At 40.9% G+C, this 26,588-nt stretch overlaps 1 protein-coding gene across 1 annotated transcript in view; it reads right to left on the bottom strand.

The window, feature by feature from the left end:
- lrp1ab (low density lipoprotein receptor-related protein 1Ab) overlaps positions 1–26,588 on the bottom strand; it is an 81,094-nt gene that overhangs the window by 43,791 nt on the left and 10,715 nt on the right. Inside the window, exons 2-6 of the mRNA XM_031746861.2 lie at positions 25,285–25,431; positions 12,190–12,327; positions 5,153–5,272; positions 4,813–4,941; positions 4,406–4,666 (exon numbers count right to left, since the gene is read on the bottom strand). Of these exons, the coding sequence (XP_031602721.1) occupies positions 4,406–4,666; positions 4,813–4,941; positions 5,153–5,272; positions 12,190–12,327; positions 25,285–25,431 (795 nt within the window). The remainder of the gene's footprint in view (positions 1–4,405; positions 4,667–4,812; positions 4,942–5,152; positions 5,273–12,189; positions 12,328–25,284; positions 25,432–26,588) is intronic.

The following is a 26,588-nucleotide window of genomic DNA, read 5'->3' as shown; positions in this document are numbered from 1 at the left end:
CTCAGACAGATTGGCAAAGGTTTGTAAATAACTGTTGTCCAATTTGTAAATGCAGACAGTTTGTCAGCATGTTGCAATCAGTTTGAGTCAGTCAGCACTGAAGAACAAAACACAACGCATCTTTTGGCAGCAAGGAATTAACACAACTGGATTCTGGATTCAAATCTACGAGGTTCTGACTGAACTATGTAAGAAGTTAATGTGAATTTCTTTTGATGTAGAAGTCAACAGACTGCAGTAGATTTGTAGTTTTTGCCAATCTATCACAGTTAATTGTTTTTAATTGCCAACATGTCCCCATTTAATCATCTTAGACACCAACAACTGTTTTTGGATGGAGACCACAGCATGACCAAAACAAAGGGACCAAAATCAGAAAGCGACAACTTTAATTTGGGCTGCATGCATTAACACATCTGAAAGTGAGCCAGCAACCTCTCCCAAAGCTTTGAGCATTTAAAGACATAACTGCACTGGAACCCTGCAGCAATGCTTCGATCAAAGCTACACAGAACTTCAAAATGCAAGGACTACATGAGATTTGAAGTTTGCTTGATGAAATCCTGTAAATAACACATTTTTATGTGATTGAGGAGAAAATGACTAACTAACTATACATCAAAACTGACTATACATTAGCTAAACTTTAAAAACTAAAAATTATGGCCAAAAGAATATATGCAAGTGGCAACAGTTCAGCAGTCCTGGGTGTTTCATAAACACCAGGACCAGAATTCTGACAAAAGAAAAAGTTTCTCATGAAGTTAAAAGGGATAGTGATATTCCCATTGGTATCTCTTCTAAAACCCAACTCCTCTACAAAAATCCAGCTGGAACCATGCCTGCACAAGGCATTGATTAGATTCATATACAGAGTACAGAGACAGTTGTGCAACCCAGTGACTGCTGCGTTGTGTAACAACCTACGGAGCCCCTTATTCCAGAGAGCCAGGCAGTCTGTTGACGTCTCCACTGATGCAGCTTCTGGTAAGTGGAAAGTTTGCTGGGAAACTGAATGAACCCACCTCTTTCTTCTCATCTAACCACTCTACCCTCACAACCCCCTTTTTTTCTTCCTGCCTGTTACACCTACAGCTTAAAGGATTTGGAGGAAAGGTTTAAAAAAAATAGGAAGCATACAAGGACACAGCCTTAGCAGCTCTTCAAACTAGACAAACGTATTCTTATATTTACATGTCAGTACAAAGCAGGAAAGATGGTGATTTTTCAGCTTCCATAATCCTCTTTGTGCCAAGAAGATCCTATTAATCTGCACAAAACTGCCACTGACCCCTAAAGAGCAGAGTTTTGGGAGTACTGCAATTATGCTTGTCTACAGGGATGTGACATTTGACCTCTATTTAAGAGGCAGTTATACTATGGCAAATCTCCCCCTGGAACAAGTAAAAAGGAGATGTAATTGCCTAGATAAGAAGATCTGATGAAAGACAAAAACCTTACATGAAACCTTCTGAAAAAGATGCCCAAAAAGGAGAAATTAGAAGGAGACAGGAAACATCAGAAAGACAGACATGGTGAGATGTGCTGGTCCCTGCTGTGGAGTTCCGCTTAGAGGGTGGAGAGGATGGGACGGGTCGGCTCCGCTCTCCTTTTATCTTCACAGTAGGAGAATTAAACATGCAGACAGAGCTGGCCACATCTGGAACCTTTGTATACTTATCTGCCCTTCTCTTTCAGGCTCCCAAAAGCTATAAATCAACCAGTTCATGTGAACCCTGCATCAACCCTACAGCTATCCCTAAGTCTGCCCAGCGTACTATTACTAGAGCACCTGATCCCTGCTTCTATTAAACAGAACAGACATAAGCAGTTTATACACATGAATTCCAGACAATGTCCAGTGAATCAGGTCCAGACATTGTCTGCAGCTTCCTTTTCACACATGTAGCGGACAGCAGGAGATTGTCCATGTCAGAGAGATACTTACTGCCTGAAATATTGTGTTTGGTTTAGGCGACGGTTGCTGCCAGATTTCACAGGATATGACACAAAGCAGCACGCTCATGTCCTTACTGTCTATTCTCTGGACAATCACCTCCTTTATTAAGTCTAATGTACATTACACAGATGCTGCACTAAGGGACCTGGAAGGATAAAATTTGTTTAAAGCCTGGTCTGACACATTCGCCTATTTTAATTGTCACAAAAAATTCCTCTGGGTAGCATCTGGAAAAGTTCAGGGCAGAAGCGAATATGTTAAAACCTCTATAGCGAACAGGTTTGGACCAGTTTTATGAGCCGATTTTGAGTTGAAGTAGGTCGTATGGGTGCGATCTTATCTCCAAATGCTTTCTTTTTTAAGCATCGCAGTAAAAAGGATACAGAGGAAAACAATATACAATAAACAAATCCAACAAAAGAATGGATGAAAAGTGTCAAACCTCACTTCATGAAACATAATATGTTACTAAGTAATGGCTGAATGACTCAAAGGTATTTGGGTTTGTGTGTGTGTGCGTGCTGAAGTGACCTGACTGGACATGACTTGAGACAGCTCGAAGAATGTAAAGGGTGTTCAGGCTGACATAAACCAACAGAGAAATGTAAATACCATTGATATGACCACGCACATATACATATTCCTTCAAGGTGTATCATATAACTACCTTCCATTTTCTCATTCTCAATTTCATCCTTCCCTTTAAATTTCATTTGGTGTTTCTCCTGCTTCCACACCTCACAATAATTTATCCCTTAGACCACTTAAAACAGCAACACTTACTCGGGTTTGCATACTAGAAAAAGAAAAATTGGTGGTTCAATTAAATTAAATTATACTTATATACTGCAAAATCATAACCACAGTCACCTCAATGCATTTTATATTGTAAGGTAAAACCCTAACAGAGAGAAAGCCCCAAATCAGACGATCCCATATGAGCAAGCAGTTGGCGACAGTGGGAAGGAAAAACTCCCTTTTAACAGGAAGAAACCCGGAGAACCAGGATCAGGAATAAGGAGCCATCTGCCATGACCAGTTGTGAGTTTTGGCTCTTTAATTAAAATGATAATAATATTCTGTGTGACTGTGGACATTTTCTATATCAAATCAGATCACGGATTCCTAAATTTAGGCGAGAGCTGCAGGGAGTCTACCACGGGTATCTTCAGTATGACATCTGATATCTGGCACTCGCCAAATACATTTATCAGCAGTGTTTCATCAGGTTGGCAGAAACGTTTTTCCCCGATATAACTGTGCTGTGCTTTCAAGAAGACGGGGTTCAAAAGAGCACTGGATCAAAAAGCAACAGCAAAAAGCCAACACAATAAGGGAGAGATGGGATATGAGGGACTCTCATGACTGAATCAATAGACTGGAAAAACCCCAGAGTTTCTAAAGCTCCTAGCCTCTGCCCCAGCTGTCAACAGTGACGGCTATTACACAAGCTTCATTTGAAGTGGATACAAGCCAAGGCACTTTCAATCATGACACAGGTTTTGTGTCCCACACTTCAGGGTCTACACACCCCGGATCTTCCACTTGTTTTCTTCATGTCTGCGGTTCTTCGCCTGGGGCCAGGTTCTCAAGGGAAAGCTTCTCACATGCATGTATGTGTTTACGAGTATGCAAACCACGCCCTCGCTTTTTGTGTTTTGTCTGCAAATTCTGCCCCCATTCTTAGAGAGTAACGGCTCTGTCAGCCAGGCGAATAAAAACAGACCTTGGCAGGCTTGCAATCACAGATAATTCATTTCAGCATTATATGACTAAGTCTCTCAGTAGGAAGTAATCGCATACTGTGCACGCCCATTTGTGTGCATCTGGTTGTTACTCGGAGCCTGTGGGTTCAGACAATGCACAATGACAATGTTACCTTCACAAAACAGATGTGCTGCCTATCCACCACATCTCAGAGGACAAAATGTACAGTCCTGGGAAAGACTTAGAAAAAGGCAGAGAGCACTTTTGTCTGGCAAACCCTAGTGCCAAATACCATCACGTAAGAGACCAGTGTCTGATCATACTAGCATGCGTCAAACAAAAGCAGCGGAAAAATACTTTTCCAGGCTTCTGAAAAGCTCCGCACAGTCAGTACATGAATCAAACTTCCCAGTAGGTTGCTTTTACCTGTCAAGAAGTATGCAAAGAATAACTAAAGGCATGCTGGCAGCCTTGTATGTATTATATAACTAAGTCTACTACACACACATTGCTTCTATGGGATAGTTTAGTGGTGTGTCAGGGTGCCCCTGTTCTTTAGAGGGAAAAAAAAATCTTTTGAAAAATAAAGTTGGCCTCAGCATTTCTTCTTGGCACTTTCAAGTTGGTTTGAGCAGCTTTCAGGAGACAAGCTTACAGTAGAGTTTGAGCTAGCAAGGAAAATATAAACTATGTCAACAAAAATAATTCTTTTTTTCCTGTTTGTAAACTTCTACTCACGGTGAAGGCTGAGAGAGATGTTGATGGTGCGGTTGTTACTGACAGACTTCAGGTCTTGGATGCTGGCACACTTAAGTTGGGTGGCAGCGGGAGTATCACCCACATCTATCCAGCAAACAGTCTCCTCCGCATAGATGAAGTCCATAGCCATGGTCTGTTTGGTGGCGATGGAAGGAACCCGGGTCGCGGAGCCGCTCAGGGAGGTGCATCGGATGTTGTTAAGGTTGGCGATCAACAGAACAGGCAGACGATCAACAGGCTCTGGGTGAGGTTAACAAATTTTTAAGTAGAGGAGAGAAAATATTAGGAAGGAATACGATCTCGTGCATAATTTTTTGGCCATCCATTTCCTGGTTCAGCATGAACTATAATCACTGGGCTCTGTCGATTCCTGTCCACCCCCTCACCATTTTTGGCTTTGCAGGAGCGGTTGTCTGGCTGCAGCAGGTAGCCCTCCACACAGCTGCAGGTGTAGCTGCCTTCAGTGTTTGTGCATGTCTGACTGCATGTTCCATACACACCACACTCATTGAAATCTACACAAAGAAACACAAAAAGCGCATTAACACACACAGTAAATGATGAAACTTTAAGACAGTACTCTGTTCTCTTCTCTTCCAAAGGCTGGTTGAATCACCTCTACATGCTGTCCCCTGCAGTCAGCAAACAGAAAGTCAGAGCAACCAGATGGTTACTTTCAGTTTGTCTTAGGCCAAAGTAAAATGAATTTGCCAAATCACCACCCACCTTTACATTTCTTTCCATCTGCAGCAACCTCGTAACCATCTCCACAGTAGCAACGAGGCCCATCATGAGTCACTGCACAGCCAACCTCGCACCCATGGGAGGCACAGTCTGGTGCTTTTGCTAAACCAGGGAAAACAGAGCAACATAGAGCGTGTTAAATACTGCTGAAACATGAATACTATTAAGGATAGCAGGGATGATCCCAGTGCAATCTTTACAGAGGCATGCTATCGTGTCCAATCCTATCCTGTCTTACAGGACTGCAAGACTGCGAGTGCATGTGAATGTGTGTATGAGAGAAAAGGACTGTGGGCAAGCGTGTGTATTCATCTGTGCGTGTGACAGACGGGGTGATTTGAATGTGCACACATTAGAGAGCTTCTTCTTTTCCAGCCTCAGAGGCACTCACGGACACATCCTTTTGGCATCAAATGAAAGAGGGGAATCCGCACATCCTCTCATCATGGCCTCTGTAGGGTGTGCATGTGCATGCAGATGTGTGTGTCGGGGCAGAATAGTGTGACAGATTCTTGTCACATGACATTGTTCAGGAGTCCAGTACTAAATACATTAAAACAGTATGTACTGTTTGTCATGGTATGCCACTGGCTTTAGGGTGACTTTTTCCTCATTGAGTGAGGATTTCCAAAGCCCACTCAGCATAGACACGCATATAAATCATTTCATATTCCAAAGTAAAGTACACAGATGAATCACAGTGTTCACCGTACCACTATTTGCATTAAAACAAACATTTTGGTAAAGGAACTTCCAACCACCGTTTTAAGTCATTACTTATTTGCTCGTATTTAAAGACAGGTTGCTAGATTACCAGATTAACAAGTCAATTCTTTTTTAAAATTGGTTTTAGGACTAGATAAGAATTCATCTTTTAACCTCATATCAATATGAACAGCAGGACTGAGGAGAGAGAGCATAGAAAAAAAAGTTAGTTTAAAGCAAATTTCCCCCCCCCAAAAATAGAAAAGATAAGTAAAAAGGAGTACAAAGACATTTAGCCCAGCCTCCAACAAAAAAAAAATTGTAACTGTTCATACACTATGTGTACTGCAGCTAGTCGTGGCATGGCTGTGAAGAGTGGAGACTGGACCAACTGAAGGACCCTTATTATATAAAGCCTGTGGCACTTTAGGCAATAATGACTCTTTTGTTGCGGCCCCGTTGAAAGGAAGAGTCTCCCAGCAAACATTGTGGCCCATATCGAATCCATTCAGCAACGCTCACGCTGTGAGAGACCACAGGCAAGCAGAGAGCTAAAATACCCAGCATGTTTATCACAGCCCAGGTTCATGGATTCCATTTAGCAAAGGCTGGGTGATACATAGTGACATTTTACTTAAATATTATATATTATATTAAGGAATATTCTAATATTAAGGACTATTCTATTCTATACCATAAATGCTATTCATAAAATCCAACAAATGAAAAATTATTAAGTGAAATCTGTAATGATCCGTTATAATAAAGGTCCTATGAATTAAAAAGAATGATATGGTTTTCATAAGTTTGACAGAGTTTGGTCAAAGTAGGTTCTGGATTTAAATGGAGAGATAATTCATGTTAAAATACAACCAAAATGACAATTAAGGCTAATGTATTGCTGAACAAATGTAATATGTTTAACTTAGTTGCAGTTAAAAAAAAAAAAAAAAAAAAAAAAAAAAAAAAAGATTCTGGGATGCGAGTATGAAAAACGTACTTGATCCAACCTCAGAGGAGAACAGATGCATTGAGAAAGAGGTGAAGAAAGAATTAAAAAAAGAAAAACAAGAAAGTGAAGGGAGAGGAGAAGGCTGGAGGTGTAAACAGCGCATAAAGGACTTGAGGAGGAGGTTAGAACGTTCCAGCGCTAAGCAAACAAACAACAGCTGTATGTCAGACGTTTGACCAGAGCTAATGAACGAAGCAAACAAATCACACAGTGACACTGGAGACCTTCAGTCTTAAACCAGCATGCCAGAGTCATTGATCCTGTTACTGCAAGGATGGGAACCCTCAATTTCACTCATCTATAGACCTCTATGTGGAAGAAGGGAGACATCTGATGTGAGGACCAGTAGGCTAAAGAGTTTTTAAACAACAATTTTAGTTTGAATGTCTTAAAATTCACGTAAACACTCAAGGCATCAGTGAAAATATGATTCATGTATAGTAATGACAGCAAAGATTGCCACTTGAACTCTGAGGTTTCAGCAAAATCCCACCAATATGTGTATTCTGACTACTTGTGCTAAATTAGGGCCCGCCTTCAGTTAACATACACACACACACACGAGTAAATGGTGTGATTAGCACAACACAATAGCATGAATATGATGAATAATAATAGGAGAGAGGGCGGAGATGGAAAGAAGGGAAGAACTGTCCTTGGACTCATTTCCTCAGCCCATGAGGAAATTTATGAAAGTTGGCATTTTCCTCTAAAACCCAATCATGATGCTGACAGGCTGGCTACAGCAGTGACACAGGCTGAATGAGACAAACACATTTTGGTGTTGAGTTCATACAGTTACAAAACAAATGAGTGACTTAATAAATGTCAAAAAAAAGACAATTTATCATAATCTATCCAGCCTCTATTTCTATACATGATATCATAACTGCATAAAGAGGCAATTTCAGCGTGTGACATTTTAAAGAAAGGCATTTCACAGGACATTCTTTGTGCTCTCACTGTCTGCAGACAAGTTTACACATGCTTTTGCCTTCTACATGCCACAGACGGAAGCCACACATTATCTTACGTTGTGTCATTAAATGACGGCATTTCTCTTTCGAGTCTGTATACCCCCCCCCCCCCAAAAAAAAATAAATAAATAAAAATAAATCAGTATGTATGAATTTACTTCCATTAGGTTCTGCTCTTGACATTTTTGGCCCCATGTTTTGTAAAAAAAAAAAGAAAAAAACAAAACAAAAAATGTTCACTGACCACTTTTTATGGCAATCTGAAGATTTCTTTTTAAAAATTGTCTATTATGTATTTTTACCTTTTCCTATATGTGCATCTTACATGTTTTAGTTCACATTAAATATGATGTTACTGTATCTCGAGTTAGGACGGCTGAGCTTCTTCTAAAATCAGGCTGTACCTACAACAATTATCTGCTTCATTCCCTTAAACTACTTTGTGACTATGAGCATTACAATTGTTGATTCTATCACACACTTTATATTGTAGCAGCTGATGGTAAAAGCTAACATTACTATAAAGCTATATGTCAGTGAGCATACAATATATCTACTGCCAGTTGTTCGCAGGCTTGATAATCAAATGGGGCAAAGTAACCATTTGCAAACACACATAGTGCAGCTTGAGTAATGAGCAAACAGTAGCTAGCTTATTCCCAAACAGTGGCAGTATGCTGCCCACATGTCTAAATTTAAACTTGCGCAAATACTCAAACACAAATGTACAACGACTCACAAAGTACACCTGCTGTAGCACAAAACATTCCTGTGCATGGCAGCAGCACATCATTGCTAAATAAATTCAATACACGCATTTTCTTTTATCTTCAGCCTATGATCATTCAAGATTAGTTTACAGCACTGTAGAGCCTCTACTTACACTTTTAACTGCAGCCCATAAACTAATTTAGGTCAAGACCCACTCATGAATGAAGCTTATAATGTAGTATTTCCACAGGCAGCTTCAAGTAGCCCGTGACCGATTGTCATTGCACAGTTACACAATGGAACGTGAAGGACAATTAAAGCTCTGCATAAACAACAGCGTTAGGTCACTACAATAATCAGGGTTCCAGCGGGGTGCCTTGAAAGAGAGGGGGAAAAAAGGCTCAATAACACTGCCATGACCCCATTTTTTCTTTCCTTGTCAATCATTCACATCTAAGAGGCAGGTCTAAGGTTGCGTCTTGAAAGAAAGGCTTCCTCACCCTCAAAGAAAAGAGAAACGCAGGCCTGCAAATCAATCACCTATACGACAGAAGGACTTCATAACTGCCAACAGTCTATTTGATTAAACAGGTTTCATTTACTTGGTTTGAACTCTCGCAAAGCCACATGGTAAAATGTACTTTTCAAATGCTCTTGAGCAAGGAACAGGGACCCATGGCCATAAAAATATTATACGTCGCATTTATCAACAATACTAACAATCAACTAGAACTACTATCTTGAGGTTGTATGCTTCAATTAGCTAGTGAAGCTGCAGTTTGCATCCATGTCTTTGCAGACTCATAGTATACATTCAGCTCACAATGACACAGTGTTCATATTTTTGCTTCTGTAGACCACCACAGTGGATTCAAAATGAAGCAAACAGTATCATGACTGAAGTGTCGTCTTCAAGAGGTTTGACAAAATAATGTAATAACTCACTTTTTGGAACTTGCAGTTATTTTCTGGCCACTCAAAATTTTGGATGGCCTCATTTGCATTAAATACCTGCACATTAAGAGGAACAGTTAGAAACACTTGGAACCAACTCCAGATCTGTTATGTCTTTAATATATGAAATCGTGAGGACACAGCTGGCCATGAACATACTTATTAGTCAATGCTCCAGTTCCTTTTGAGCTTGGATAAGTAAGTCCAACATTTTCTAAGCAATATTCTGTTAAACATCCTGAATTAAAGTTGAGATGTTATAATGTGTTATAATTTCACTGATATTTTATAAACGTTTGCATACAGTCAGGTGTCAAATCAACTGTCCCATCAAAGCGCTAATGTTGATTCACTTTTATCACTCCTGTACATAAAGCAAGCTACTTAACCCCAAGGCTTTCTGCACACTATGAAAAAAAACAGAAAACATATTTTAGAAAGCTTGAAATACCGTGCAGCATTCCCCTTTCTAGCCGCTTGTAAACAACTTTGACCGAATTACTTAGAAACGCTGAATGACAAAGTGTGCTTTCAAATATCAGTGGCCAGGTATACTTGCACAACCTGGCAGTTTGTACGAGCAAACACTACGAAGCTTGTGAAAGCCTTTTCCCTGAAAAGAGGTGGTCTCACAAATGGCAAATGCCAAAAGTTCTGGACACACAGTTCATGTGTTTGGTTGCATGAGTAAGAATGTGACCTTGTGAGTGTATGTTTGTGTGCGCATGTGAGGGCATGCATGCATGCATGCATGTATGCATTACAGGCACACACACATGCCGGTGTGTTTAAGTACTTATGTGCGTAGACCGCTGCCTTACTGAAAACAGCTGGACCTGTGTCCTCAGGGACAGGCAGTGCATGTTGTAACAGGATGACATCATCACCGCGTTGCATAAAAGGCTTGTGTAGCAGTGATGACCGCTGTGTGGGTTACTAACACTTTCACCCACACTGTGGTCCAACAGATCTCCTTTTCTTCTAGTCTCAACTAATCACACAAACTTTTTATTGTAATGACTCAACTCAGTGTGGAGGATTAATATTTATACAAGGTGGTTCACAATTATTCTTTGAGCACATGGAAGGAAGCAAACTGAAAATAGAGATAGAACCTTGCATTAAATGCCTAAAGCTGTAAACTGATACAAAGATAAAGCCAATAAAATGATAAAGAGATCCGATCTCTGTGTTCCTGATAGTGGAACAGACATCAGATGCTTTGGTTAATATTTTTTTTTTTAAATGGCAAAAGAAAGCAGCTGATCAAAGATTAGCCAGGGTTTGAGAGCTCAGCAGACTCACCCTTGATCCAGGTCTCTGATACTGTGAAACTTTACTATTGATGGTAAATATCTGATTTAGATTAACTAATTTCATGTTCCAGGAAAAGAACAGCACAATGGAAAAAGAAAAGCACGAAATTAAGAACACACGAGTCCCAGCGTTGAGTCAGAGCTCTGTCAAGGCCAATACTCTGATCCAATGTCATAATTATTTATTCAAAAATAATGAAAAACACCATGCATGCATTTCTGCAACGAGAGCACTTGAACTAAGAGTTTACATCAAATATCAGCTCATAATAATGCATACTAGAACTCTGCCCCGCTCTCTTCAAACAGCTGCTGTGCCTTGCACACCCCCCCTGTGGGGCCCCTTCGGGAGCTTTTCTACTGCAATGTCATTGCAAATGGTGTATAGGTAGTTTAAAGAGGAGTGGTTAAAGTTTGTCTGCCTGTATTATTGCAGGGTCTTTACCTTACAATATAAAGCACCTTGTGATTTGGCACTATATCAATAAAACTGAACTGAATTGGCATGTCTGTTGACAGGCTGCGGGTATAACCCAATAGTGAATATAAACTGCTGGGATCCCACACCCTTGATCCAGATCCTTTACTATCGCTCTGATTCACTACCAAGTTTCTTAGGCTCCAAATAATTCTGCTGACACACAAACAATCCACCCGAACCAACCCCCAAAAAAACCCCTATCCTTCTTGGCAGATGTGACAAAGCCAAACTTCAGACAGTTACAGTATATCTGAGGACTACCTTGCAGAATACTGAGTCAGCTCTCAAAAGGCAGCCAGTGTTTGCTCTTTTGTCAGCTGCAACAAAGAAAGAAAGTCTATGGACTCAATATGTTCCATCACTCATTCTTCTGTTGTCTCTAATTAATCGGGGAGGATGTGATGGGATTTTTCTCAGCTGCATCTGGTCTGAATGCTTATTATTCCTGCTAGGATTGGGGGAAACAGCCTCATAGCAGAGCTGATTGATAAATTAATGACTTTTTTTTCCCCTTGAAAGAGAAATTCCATAGTAATTGCACAAGCTAGAACAGGCCAACTCATTAAATGGCCCAACAGAGGGGATGACTCGATAAAAATTATGGTTTGGGATGGAAAGAGAAGAACATTTTCTTTATAACAGAAGCTGTCTGGTTAATTTTGACCCACAACAAAGAGCAAAAGTGTCAGTATGACAGAGGAGAAGACGATGATGCTATCTGCTCAAGTGTTGGAAGGTGTGTGTGTGTGTGTGTGTGTGTGTGTGTGTGTGTGTGTGTGTGTGTGTGTGTGTGTGTGTGTGTGTGTGTGTGTGTGTGTGTGTGTGTGTGTGTGTGTGTACGAGGGGTTCAGTTTGTTTCCTACCTCTGCAGTGAGGCCCCTCATCCCAGCCGTCAGTGCAATCAGGAACTCCATTACAAAATTTGCTTGCATGGAGACACACTTCCACATCCAGGCATGGATATTTATTGACAGGACACTGGTTCACTTTGTTGTGTGTGCCTGGAAAACATGCAAAAGATTTTTTAAGTAAAGGCAGATGTATAAGGCAATATTTTGAGGTAGTAAAACTCAAAGATTAAGCAGAATAATGCATGCATCTAACAAAAAACAACAACAACAACAACAACAAAAACACATCGTAAATTCACAACTGAGCTTAATGAGGCTTCATAAAACTATTAAATGCATTTTACATACTTAAAAGTGAATTCCTGGCATCAAAAGAATTAAATATCTTTATGACTGCCCTCTATTGTTGCTCAATTTTATAACCTTTATTGAGAATGCTATCATGTGCAAAGAGAAACTGAACAGAGATAAGAAAAAACTGTGTATTTTCCTCTGTTGTCCATTAGTCTTACACACTACTCTGGTGAGGTGCTGGCTTTTCATTTCCTAGTATTATATGGACAAAACCCTTATAGTTAAATCCACGACCTTTAAGATCATCACAGGTGAAAGACTCCCCAAAGGGAATTGTGTCTAGGGATGGGGATTGATGAGGTTTTATTGGTACCAATTCCATTATCGAATTTGCTAATCGATCCAATTCTTGACCCAGTTTTATATGAGGAAACAAGTATGCCTGCAGATTTCTAATGCAGTACAACTACTTCATCATTTAATCCCAAAAAGACTATTGGTTAATGCTAGATGAAGAAATGAAAGAATGTCATTTATTGAAAGCTTTTTTTGAAGTCAACTAAAATCATGTTAAGCATCTGTACAGACGAGCTGCTCGGTTGGTAGCACTTGTGGTGCTCATCCATCAAATGCATGACACTTGAGCAAGTGAATCCTGTGTTGCAGGAGATGTTTCAGCATGTTTCTGGCGTTTCCACCTCAATAATGATGTTAAAGACATTATAACTGAGTTGTTATCACGTTTCTGCATGAAGCAATGCTTTGGATCGCTTCATCCTCTCTGCCGTGACCCCCTTTTTCTGACAACACTAGACGTGCATGTACCAATACTGTTGGTTTGCAATCAGTGTGCATCCCCAGCACCTGCAGGCACTGATAAAGGAATTGATAAGCTCCAACACTTTGAAAATTTGGCACCGGTTTTCAGTTCCAATCCCTATTTGTGTCTCCTGTTGGGACACAACCGGCAATATTTTTGCTTGTCAGGCAAATGTGTAAACCGCTGCACTACAGAGCCATCATAAAACAACAACATATATTAAAACTATTCTGGGCTTTATATACTAATAATAGAGGAGCCCAACGTAGTTTTAAAATAGTATGCTGTGTGCCAGAGAGGCAGAATTCAGAAAAAGGGTGTAGCAGTCGTCTCTGGCTACATAGAAGGTCTAAAATTAAAGAGATAAGGCTAACATCAATAAACATTTGCAGATAAAAATGCTTTATCTTTTACTCTAAATGGCTCACATAACTTACTATGGTTGACTCAGAGTTCCAGTTGGTTTAGGTCACTTCTATTATCAGAGAACAAAACGTCAACATTTAGCTTTATAAAAAGGGCCTAAAGTTAATTTGCTGCCTATACTTAGAGGCCATAATTACTTTGTTTTGCTTTTAGATTTGCTGCAGTAGGCAACAAGTTGCACGATTGGTGCACAGTGTGTGTTTTTTTTTCTTAAGTGCAAATTTGACACCAAAGGCTTCCTGCATGTGTTACAGCACAAGTGATATGCAGCACATGCACACATGCGGTTACCTTTAATGCGCCCACATATTAAAAGAGAGTTTGCAGCATAAGATCACTTGGCAGACACTGAAGGAAATTTTTAAAAGAAAACACTGATAAATACTGAATTTTAAGGAGTGCAGAGGACAAAGGCCATAATGTCCTCTGGCCTAGAAAATGCTGAGTTAAAAAAAAACCAAAACAAAACAAAAAAAACAGACCAAAACATACAGCAGAGGCAGCCTCTCTCTTCCCTCGATCTCTCCCACTCTTCTTCTCTCTCTAGCTTTCCTCTCGGCCCACACTGCAGAGCAAACAGTTTGCCTTGGCTGTTTTTCTTCTTCTTCCTCCTCCACCTCTCTCTCTCTCGCTCTCTCTCACTTTCTTTCTTTCTTTCCAACATCTGCTGACCCATTTTAGAAAAACACTTGAAGCAGAAAAAATAAAGTTCATCTCCTTCACAGGAAACAATCTGCAGAGTTCTGCAGAATGCATGTTGTGCTGGGATACGTTTTCAGAGGACGGTATCCGAATATGCACATAGCCCGAGCAGCAAACCTGCTTCAGATGTTCGCATACACAAATTCTCAGTTTTCTGAATATTAACCAGCTGATGCAGCCAAACTGCAGTTTATTTGACACTAGTTGCCGCTTCCCTGATTGTAAACCCAACAAAGCAAATGCAGGGGAATGGAAACACAGTTTTTAAAAACTTGCTGTGTTATATCTTGTGTAATGCATATGGTTTGAGTCTTAAAAGAAATAAAGTTACACGTTTCTTAATGCCCAAGACAAGCCATAACATTTTATTAGAGAGAGACAGAGTGTATATTCCTAAAAAACATACATGTAGGAGAAAGAATATTTGCCTGCATGTCGGCATTCCCTGATGAAAACCACTAGCATTCCTTCTGAGGCTCCGTGATCCATCCAAGAGAGATTAGTAACCACACACTGAACATCACATTTAACTCTGTTAAAACAAGTGCCTTAAAGTGACATGAGCTTCCATAACGATCCCACATCAGCAGCCTGCGTGGAAAATGTGCCACATTCAAACTGAGAATTAGCTTCTCATACATCTGGCTTAGGGAGGAGAGTAGCTCTCCCATATGGGGGATGCTAGCATATTAGCAGCCCTCCTACAGCCTTGGCCTCTAAGCCAGCCTGATTTACATTCAATACACTGCCAATGTGGGGATTTTTACATAAACGACAGTACCAGGAATAATCTGCCATGTACACTGGAAAAGAAACCCTGCCAAGGATTTAGCATTTGTCGACAGTTCTCGGGGGAGTATAAAAGACGAGTCGGAGTGCAAGACATCTGAATTATACCAACAGCAGAAACATGCGTCTTTGCAACTGTGCGTCGAGGGAGCTTTTTTCTTGAAATGTGATCTGCTGACGACTGAGCAGACAGGTAAACTCACATACTCGCTAATAAAAGTAAACCAGGAATCAGATTTCTGTGCTCTACGGCCACCAAGAGACTAAAAAGACAACTAATCGATCTCTGATTTCCATCACACCCACAACAGGCTCTTCTCCTACACACATCTGTACTTCCACTGACAGGGCAGCAAGCAGCAGAACTTTTTGGAAAACACACTAACAACTGCCAACAATCAAATAGACTGAATTGTTTGTGTTGCACAACACAGTAATACATTGGCAGGAGCTGAATAACGACCGGCAGCAGAAAGCTAAATAGAAAAGACAATAGGGAGGATTAAATAACTTGTGGGGGACAATAGATATGAACCCTGTACTGGCTGCTCCAGTTTGGGAAATAGTTGGCAGTGTATTCCAATGCTTTTACTGGCAGCAGCCATTTTCTGCATCATCGTCATCATGATCAGTGTAAGCAAAATATTACTTTGCAAAGCTGAGGGGAAAATAACACAGCACAACGTTTTAATACAGCTCTGCAGCTTTTGGTGTGCATGTGAGCGTTTTTTGCTTGGACCAGGTAAACCAGGTAGCAGGTGAAACACATCTCATCAGTTTGCTGCTTTAACATTATCTGGATAGGTTTTCTGTAACTGCTGAATCCTTGAAGTAAGACAGCGGGTGGAGTTTTTTTAGCTGTTTGCTTTTGCCAGTTTATCATAGCTGAACCTCTTTTTCTTGTATTAAATAACCTGTCGTACTTAAACTACAGTTCAATTTTTTGTCTGTACAATGACAAAATATAAATATTCTATTATATGAACAAAAGGGGTATTTGGATCGATCCCATTCTGGTTTGAAGTACTTCAAAGCATTAACGCAGTAACGCCGTGGCCTACACGGTGCTTTCAGTGACTAATTCTATCTACTGTTCAGTTTGAATGGTTTCTAATCTCAAATCTGGTTTCCCAGGCATGACTAATTGTTAGTGACCTTTAAAAGCCGATTACGCTGACTGGTTCTCACAGATGGTTTTGACTCTGCATTGTCTTTAAAATTAAAAAAAAAATAAAAATAAAAAAAAAATCCTATGACAATAATAACGATGAAAATGAAAAGCAATTTGTAACAGATTAAAAAAAATAAGCGCTCCATGACAGGAGAAAGCAAACACAGGAGCCATCTTCACTCCTCGAGCCCAGAACTGAAATAATGTCAAACAAGATGGCCTTTCATTTGCACCCAGCTTTTAGAGATGTGGTGTCACTGATGTAAAGATGTAAACAAGTCAGCAGTGCCATTTCTGTGTTATAAGATCACTAAATCCATGTTGCTGGTATGTAAAAAGTTGCAATTTGTGAATCAAGGGCTCGTTTCTTCTTTATGGCTTATTACTCTTACGATAACTGGTGTTTAAGTCTGTAGTGGTTGGGCACTTCCTTTACCCATGCTCAATTTTTACACATGCAATACGTCTCTGAAGTGTTTCCAGCAGCGAGAATGCCGCACTGAGACGGAGTAACTTTGGAAAATGTCCTCACCCGATTCATCATTTTCAAGCGTTCACATATAAAAAGGCGAGGAGTTTCACGAAGAGCTTCCCGGCAGCGTTTGTGAAAACAAACCAGGAACATATACCTTCTTGGGAGAAACTATTCTACATTAAGCCCTAGGTCTTAGTTAATTTATTCATTGATTGCCAGGAGGTTCCCACATGACAAAACAACTGTACCGTATCTCCAGCCTTACCTTGCATTTGATCCTGCAGTTTATATTCCACTTTATTCACATTCTCACAGCATAATTTATTTACTGCTCTCCACAGCAGTTATTTTCACTGTTATGCAGATCACTGTGTCTTATGGTTGCCAACTTTCCATCAGTTTCAATCACAACACAGCTCACAGCAGGAACTGTTGATTGTTCTGTTTGCTTGATAGTGAGGTCAAGCCCGACATTAACTGACAATTTATTTGGCTGGATTAAGTCCCTCATGCTTTTGTTATCCCACCTAATCCCCCCGCCAAAAAAACCCCCATCTTTACTGTCAACTTACAGAAAGAGATACCTCACTTAATTCTATGAGACCAGTTCTGCAGTTCTATCGCACTGCAGCTGTCATTTACATTTTATTAAGTTTACTGATATTTTTACTCTTTAGCATTATCGTTATTAAGCCACCTCACTCTGAGATTGCAGAGATTCTTTACTGAGACAGAAAAAGAAGGGGAAAATTACAACTCCCACACCTATTAGAAAGCAGAATGAGGATCATTACATTGCTGCACTAAACATCAGAATCATTTAACAGTGATATAAGCATAACCTCACAGCGGCCTTCGGGATCTTTATTGTTAACTGTTCTCCATGACTTCCTTCTTTCATTCTCTATGTATCGCATATGAAAAAAAATTATCTGAGATTCATCGTGATTAAAACAAACTATGAGTTGCAATGCCCAACTCGTTTAACTTTCACGGCATTTCTATTGCAGCGTGCAGTCTTTGGGGTGGAATAGGCCTTTGTGAAAAGGCAATATTACACTTTTACCCTGAGCACAGTGCACACTTCAGATAAAGCATCACCTTCAAAAATAACCACAGCTATCCCTTGTATGTCGTGGGTTCCATTAAGGTTTTACTGATGGACACCAGTGAAAGACGGTCTTTCCTAATGTGCGCTTCCCTCCTACACCTCAGGCTTCAGATCCAACCATCCCCCATCCTCAGTAGTTATGCAATTACCTTAAATTTAGATCCCCTGTCGATCTTTTGTTCTGCGCATAAAAGCCCGCGTTTCTTCCTGCTCTTTGGGTTCCATAGCAGCCCCTGACTGACTCCCATACAGTCTGCTGTCAGCTCGAATTAATATGTCGCGCAGGGTGACAGGCAGGCCTGCCCACTGATGGACTCTCCCCACTCTGGAGTCACACTTTGCAGCGGCATACAAAATGAGCACATGACTATGGCAAAGCCTACTGAGGAGAGCTCCACCGGGAGCAGACTTGTGTGCTAGTTTTTACCCAATTGTAATGAAACAGTACAATAAATACAATGCCACAACTGAATTGTATTGTAGGTTTTGTGTATCTAATATCTCTGCATGGTACAATCAAGATTCTGACAAGGATCGTGTGCAAATGACCCAAAATTCATGTTTGAGTATCATGCACACAGACTTGACTAGAAAAGGGTTTAGCATCGGTAAACTCATATTAAATAGCAAAACGTGTTTGGAAAAAATAGCACTTCTCTGCAAAAACTTCCAATGAATTGTCACTCCGTGTTAAAATGAATACACACTTTGCTTCAGTATCACTATTTTGTTGGGAAAAAGTGAATTATCCATTTCAAGCTAAAACACAGACTAAGCACAGGATTTGCCTCGCCAAATATTTTAGCCACCTTCCAAGCTTGTGTGGATTATTTCTCCAGGCTGAATTCTTCGAGTGAAGCAGCACATCGCATCTATTCACCTCCTTGTTTACCCAGATGTGCTGCTATAATTGATTGATGGTTTGTTTCACTCAAACCATTACTGGATAAAAGCTGTTGCAAAAAAATATTTAGAAAATAATTGCAAAAAAATAATCTCTGCAAGCAAAAGAGACTGGATAGGAACCATAAAGAGTAGGGAACAGAGATGACTCTACCCCACCGGACAGGGAGGAAGACGGACAGACGCGGGACAAAGAGAAAGATGTTGGGAAGGAGACAGGGTGTGTCGGAGACAGCAGAGAAAGGGAGGTGGTGTCTGCGTGGCGTGCGAAAGCCCTGCGATCGTGGTCTTTTGATAGGCTGGTGAAGCTGAGGAGGGCTCAGGGCTATAGACCAGAGGGATTTACAGGGCTTTTCTCCTTCCTCTGTGGAAGCAGTGTGTCAGCCACTGCCACTACAGACCCTCTTGCCCCTGCCTAGTGCCCCCTGTGACTACAGCTACATGACTGATTATAGGCCATGAAAGGATCCCCTCCCAACCCCCCAAACGTTACTGTAAAAGGCTGTTTCAACAGAAAAAAAAGACATTTCCATTTTCCTCCTCAGCCTAAATGCTAATCTGCTCATTTTCTCCTATACAAAGGCTTTTTCTGTAGGAATAGCTTCTTCTTCCCATGACTCTATGCCTGCATCCCATCCCACCATGACGGCGGCCGCCAAGACATGGTTGTCCTGGAGAGGCTGCTGATGCATGACAGGCAAGGGACTAGGCTGGCCAGCATCCAGAGGGGGCGCAAGGGCAAGAGATGGACAGATAACCTTGTTGTGTGGCCTGCAGCCGCCTCAGGCAGCTGCATGGAGATGATAGCTCAATATCCCCATCGGACCTCCCCATTAGCTCGGCCCCAGGCCACAGCATACACTGACATGGAGCAGAGTGTTTGTGGCTAGGAGGCAAAGTATATGCTGTGAGGTACTATGCATTGTGCGGCACTGTGCCACTACACCATTGCATCAAACTCTCTGAAGGAGTTTCCAGCATGTTCATTACAGCAAACTGTAATGGTGAAAAGATGAAATAATATGATAATAAGCTGAAATAAACATTTCATAGAAAGGAGTGTGTGTTTTGTGGTCCAGATTTGGCCATAGTTTCATTAAATATCTTTAGCCTCTTTGGACAAGGGCCCCTCAGTTTCATTATGAAAGTGCATTCCAAGGCATATCCCCTCAAAATTACTTTCCGGCATCAACAAGGAAAACAAATCAACGTGTGTGTCTGACTGTATCTAAACAACATATGTACCACATCAACAAGCCAATGGGGACAGTTATCATGCCAAACTGATAGTGTGAGTACAGGGAGTATCTTAATATTTACAAGAGCTAACTACTTTCAATTAAAAGGTCATTTTCTCCCCCCTGAATGGGACTTGATGATACCCTATGAGGAAAGAAAAGTGGTGTATTTGCATGACTGAGATGCAATTCAACCGCCTCTTTATAGTCATCCTGTGAACATTTTCATGTTAAATCAGAAGACTTAAAAAAAACTACCAAATTAGAGGCAGACAATTGTTGAATCCAGTTTTCTGATGTTAAAAGGGATTCCTGCATGGAAAGTGCTTCTCGTGATTGAGAAAGTGCTCACATGCTAGACTTCTTTAAACATCTGTTCCCACTCTCTGGCTCAACCACACTGAATGTGGGTCATGCAAGAATCATAATTGCATACAGACTTGACATACAGACAGGAGGAGTCTTTTTTTTTTTTCCTTCTTTTTGGAGCAAGTGCTTGTGACAAGGAAGCAAAGTAACTACACAGCACTTTTGATTTTACCAGCAGCATCCTCTATAAGCCCTAACCAGGACTGCTTGAAATGAAAGCTATAATTGTCATGTATAAAAAAAGATTAGTCAGTCAGTTATTGCTGTAAAATCTCAAGACCTCGGTGAAATGCTTTCCCCATCCCTCTAAAACTAAAAAAGAAAAGTCCCCAAAAGCTGCTGTTGCTGTTGAACGGAACCAGCAGGAATACTAATGAATGTCAGTGACAGTGCAAGTAACAATGTCTCAAAGGATTTACTTTTGTTTGTGGTACTAACTAGTTATATAAACCTTTCTAGTCTAAGAAATACCGCTCGTGTGGAAGTGTGTGCACAAGTATAAAGATAAATTGGATGGTTAATAAGCACAGCGTGATAGCAAGCTTTTATCCACATCTCTTTATCCCACACTGCATCAGTTCTATGCACTTAAAGGCCTGCATTGATATAACAGCCCAAACACCACTCCCTGACCACTTTATATCTGCCAGATAGGCCCAATTCTGCAATGTAGTACAACTACCTATAGAAGGAGTTAAAAAGCAGCAGCCCTAAACAGAACACCATCGTCGAGACACACGGAGTACAAACTCCTGCCCCGAGGCCACATGTCAGGGACTTCCTGAGACCTAAGCCTGTATGTAATTGAGGTGAAATGGCCTGTCTGGACTGAATTGAAGCCACGCAGTGAGGGGGAACCAGTCCAGTCCTTGGGAGTGGCTAACAGGGTCACACTGACAGACAGGAGTCTGTACAGGCAACCTCGTGATGGATGTTTGAGAGGGAGGTGCACACTGGCCCATACACCGAAAGCCTGCGTCATTCCATGTGCAACCCCCTCCCACCCACCCCTCCAAAAACCACATGTCCATACATGGACCGCCCCACTACTCAGCTTCAATGCCACTGCGATAAATAAGCCCTCAGACTAATAACGCTAACACACAATACTGACACCCCCCGCTCCACCCCTCCCCACCTGGATCAAGCTGGCACCCCAGTCACAGCTAGCGCCTCATGCAATGTTACTACCCTGCTACTGTGGGTGAAGCTCGTCTTTAGCTTCTCAACATAATTACAGCCTAGATGAGTGGCTTGGAAACGACAGGCAATTAGGCCTCCAGACAGTGTGATACTGAGGAGCACCCTTACTTCCAGAAAGGATACTTGAGGTGTAGATGAAAGATCCAGACAAACACACACATTTACAACTTCCCCTCTCACACACTCTGATAGCAAGTGAATTCATGATCACTGTAAGCAAAGCAGGTGTAATTTTCAGCAGAAGAAACGAGTCATGCATCAGTCCAATTAGCTGGACCGGTGTCAATTTCATTACAAGAAACAAGCAAAAGGATGAGTAGAATAAACCAAGTAGATTCTTACTTGAACTTTTGAAAAGCTTCATATTGGCTGCGTGCACTGCCTGCAGTGTCACTGTTTGATTTACAGGATGGCCAGACTGTGAGGCAATCCCTTAGCGGGATAGAAGCACAGCCAAGGAGCAGATGATTAGAAAGCAAAGGAAAAGGGGGAAGATTGGGAGGAAATGATTTTTTTTCTAAGCCGATATCCCTGTAAGTGTTCTCTGTAGACCAAGTGTGCAGATGGTAATTAACTTAAACTGTAGATAATGTCGTAATTATAGTAGCGTGCACCACTCTATTTCGCGTCAACATTAACACACAAAATTAGACTGTGGTTTGGAGGCATGTCGAAACGCAAGTCTAGAGAGCGGGGAACTTCTCGTAATTCTCTGCCATCAACATAAGTTTGAAAGTAAAAGTTAGACTGCTTTTGTAAACTTGAAGCTGATAAAATAAAGCAGTGGATGAACACAGGATATGTTGAACTTTTCGACATAAAAACAGTGCACCTAAACAAAGCCTCTGCAGTTAATCCAGATTTCAGCCCTTTCACATGGATCATTGCCTTCCTTTTTATCTACCATTTCCATAACAGCTCAGTTGTGAGCAGTCTTGTTTACAGCCTGCTGCACAGATCATCCTATGATGCTTTCCAGTAGGGGAGTAACCAGACCGATGACCTGCAAACTGTTTCACCCCGTGAATGGAAAAGCCAGGATAAAGGGAAAAAGACTTTTCCATTCCTCTGAGTCAGAGGAGGATTTTAAATAACCTTTAGAGCCATACTCCTTCAGAGTCTCTGACTCCATCTCTGCTGGCTCAGGCCCATTCGCTCTGTAGCTTTATCTGCAGCCCTCCATTCTAAACACTACTCAAATTTAATGGATGGCTCAACTAAAAGACTTTGGATAAAATCACAGTCTGGCCGCCTTTCTTTGTGATACTTAAAAGGCGCCCGGCCTTTAATTTACTTATTAGACTGCAAACACATAGAGCGGCACAGAGAGAACGTGCATTTACTGCAGTAACATCTTTATTAAGGATGCTTTAAAAAAAACGAATGCGAGTAAAGAAGCGCCTTAACTAAAAAGGTAAAACGAGAGGCAGCGTAGAGCCCATGGGAAGCGGGTAATTGAGCAGAACATATCTTGATGTTCTGGTGAAACCCTGCTCTCCATCTCTCCCTGCAGAAAATGAATCACACCATTGTTTGTGTCACCAAAATTACATAAGAGCTTCGCAGACCTCACTCGGTTCAATTGCATGGTAGAAAAGGGCAGAAATTGAATAACTGCATCTTGCTAGAATGATTTAGATGGACCACACAAGTTTTGTTTTTCCAAAACTCCTTTAAAAAGAAAAAAAAATAAAGTCCTTAGCTAAACTAATAAAGAAAGTTTGGCTGTTAGCAGTAAATTATCACTGTAAAATGTGTATGAATCTTTAAATATGGGGTCGTGACAGATGAAGTAGACGAGAGAATACTTTCTTTTTAGTGTGAATGAGAAACGGATCATCTCTTCTTTCTTTCTACTTTATAGAAAAGGGAAATGAGACTACCAGCTAATTTTGACTTTCTCCATTTCAGCAATTTTACATATAGGAAATCACAGCATCCTAAGAGTAATGGTGCGTTACTGCTCGGCTGTATTACATTCACAATAACTAGGACCGTTGACGCTGCGAGTCACTGCCTTGCCTTTGCATGCCAGTATACGGTGAGAATGCTTGTGGTATGAGAGATGTAAGGTGTGGCACAGTAATATTATCATTAGCGTCTCCATATAAACAGCAGGAAGGCTTTTACCAGAGAGAGTTTATGGATGGAGAAGCTGATAGATGTGAGTGGTTGGGACAAGAGTCTTTGGGACAGATCCCGCAAGAGTCCAGACAAGAGCAGACACATCCCTGAAGATTCAGACTAAACAAGGCCACATTAGAAGAGCCATAATTCAGCCGAGCAGCATTCTTTGCAGAAAGGGACAAACCTGCCTCCTTATTCAGTCCTAAATTAAACTGTCTGAACATTGCACTGCTGTGTCTTCAAAGCCATTTAAGGGTAGTCATTTTGATGTCTTACATCATATGCAGAAAATACACCGTGATGGCATGGGCTATAAAAAAGGTCACTTTTTTCTCCAAAAGGTTCCTCATTTTGATTACAGTACACCAGCTCAAGAGCCGAAGCAGGAAAGTACCAGTAATATGACTGGAGGGTAAGGTTGGGCGATACGTAAAAATTTTCCAACCGACAATCATCAGTCCAATAAACCGACGATAGGCGATATATTTGCGCATGCGCAGGCTTTTTGATGGGCGTAGCGATGTAATCATGCACGGACTGATTTGCGTGTTTAGAACACAAAAGAAGTCCAAACATGGACAAACTAATTGCAAAACTGCACACTGGAGGAGAAGGCGGAGATAGAAATGGACTGTTACCTCAGCCAGGAGGTCGGAGACGGAGAAGACGATCCACTGGCTTGGTGGAAAATGCATGAAAAACGTTTCCCATTGATGTCACACATGGCACGGAAATATCTGTGTATACCAGCCACAAGTACACCTTCAGAACGCGCCTTCAGCACTGGTAATATTGTTAACCACCTGCGCACACTGCTAAAATCTGATAAAGTAAACATGCTTGTTTTCCTGTCAAAGAATTCCTACGTTTTGTTTGGAGGGAATATTTTACCTTCTTTTATATGTTTCAGTGTTAATATAGATACTTTTTGGATTATTCATTTATTTATTTGAGATGCGCCAAATTGCACAAAAGATTTTTTTATGTTCGCTGGATGAGACATTTTGAATTTTAACGTATTTGTTGTTTGGTCGAGTGTGTAAGACAGACAAATACCGGAACGGCCTGTAAACACAGTTATACCGGAAAAAATGTTTCCTTCCCCACCATTGTAGGATTTTTTTTTTTTATTTAAATAAAATGTTTTAGGGGTTTTTTCTGAACACAGGCTACTTTCGCTCTTTCTTTGTGTTATGAGTTTGAGTAAATGAATCGCTGCTGCACTCTCAGGAGGGTGCATTTGCTCGCAGCTGAAGGAGAGTGCCGTTAAAAAAGCACTATTATTTATTTCTGTTGACTGCTTCTGTTAGCTTCAACCAACATTATTAGCAAACTTACTCATGGGCAAATAAATAAATAAATCGCCCTTGTAAAAACGATCAACGATGGCATCAGTCTATCGTCGATGGTCGATATATTCGCCCAACCTTACTGCAGGGAACACACAAGTTTTGGTAGCTGTTCATGTAGTATACTTACAGATATCTGGAGATTCATCTGAGCCATCTGGACAGTCCTTCTCCCCATCACATCGCCAGCCTTTGGAGATACAGGTCACCTGGTCCTTACATACAAACTGTTTAGAGCTGCAAGTCTTGGGCTGCTCATCTGCTTTGGAGCTGGGAGCTGAAAAAGAAAAGCAGGAAAAAAAGGTGACGGTCATAGAATATAAAAATTAAAAATAACATTAAAAAGAAATGAAATTCTAATACTGGTAACCTTAGGTTAACTTTATTTTTGCAACGGATAAAAGTAGAAAACAACCACTCTCCTCCATACAGACTCCAATTTCCAAATTCAAGCAGCATAGATCCCAACTCAGCCGGGCAAAGCAACATGTAAAAGTTACAACTGTGCTTTTTGTGTTTGGAAAAAAAAAAAAAAAAGAGAGAGAAAAGACTCCATTCAGAAAAAAAGCTCCACAGCCAACAGTGTTGCCTTGTATTTCTATGTTTGTTTGCTGTTTCTCCCTCTTCTTCCGCAATAGAGGAAACAGCATGCTACTATTTTTAAATTACTATTGAAGCTGTTTTTTAAATTCTCACTATACAGGCTCTTTCATGTGTCGTGGCTCAAGCACAACTGGGCATTTAATCACCGCCTGACCCATGGGAAACTGCAGAACACGGTAGTCCTGGGCAGCAAGTCAGCAGAGATTGTTGAGGCGTACCACACAGGCTAGCCACACCACAGCAATGCTCCTGACACATCAGCAGTCTGACAGTGCTAACATGTTTTAATTTACAAAAAGCCATGTCAAACAGAGCCCTACCTACAGCAAGCTGCTTGAAAACGGGGATTTTTAAAACATATTTTAGTGATATCAAGCCACAGGAACAGTTTTGATATTATATTTGGTTCCTCGTTCTTCCCCAATTTAAAAGAGAAAAATAATAACTTTGCTCGGAGCACGGGAAAGGGTATTTTTTGTGATATTTCCAGGATCTTTTGAACAGTACAGCATAGGTAACCTAACCAAAGGCAGACAGAAGGGGGTGGAGGCACCTAAGGCTTCCTAATTACAGACACCCCTGCTACTAGTAACAACACAGGTCACCAACAGGGTTTAGTTTTTGTAATTTAGCTCATTTAAGCTTACAGTACTAAACTCAATTTTCATTATTATTCTTCAATATATTAGTTAACCTTGAGAAAGCTGAAATTGTGCCAACATTTCCTCTCAGCATACAGAAGAGTGAAAATGGGTAGCTAGAAAAGCACAAAGGAATTGCTTTCTTGTATGCGAGTGGTCAAAAAAAGAGAGAGACCACAATGGCCATTTC

Source organism: Oreochromis aureus, linkage group 20, assembly GCF_013358895.1.
Source record: "Oreochromis aureus strain Israel breed Guangdong linkage group 20, ZZ_aureus, whole genome shotgun sequence".
In the NCBI taxonomy this organism is placed as follows: domain Eukaryota; kingdom Metazoa; phylum Chordata; class Actinopteri; order Cichliformes; family Cichlidae; genus Oreochromis; species Oreochromis aureus.
The sequence above is the reverse complement of the archived record's forward strand: the minus strand, read 5'-3'. Positions and strand labels throughout refer to the sequence as shown.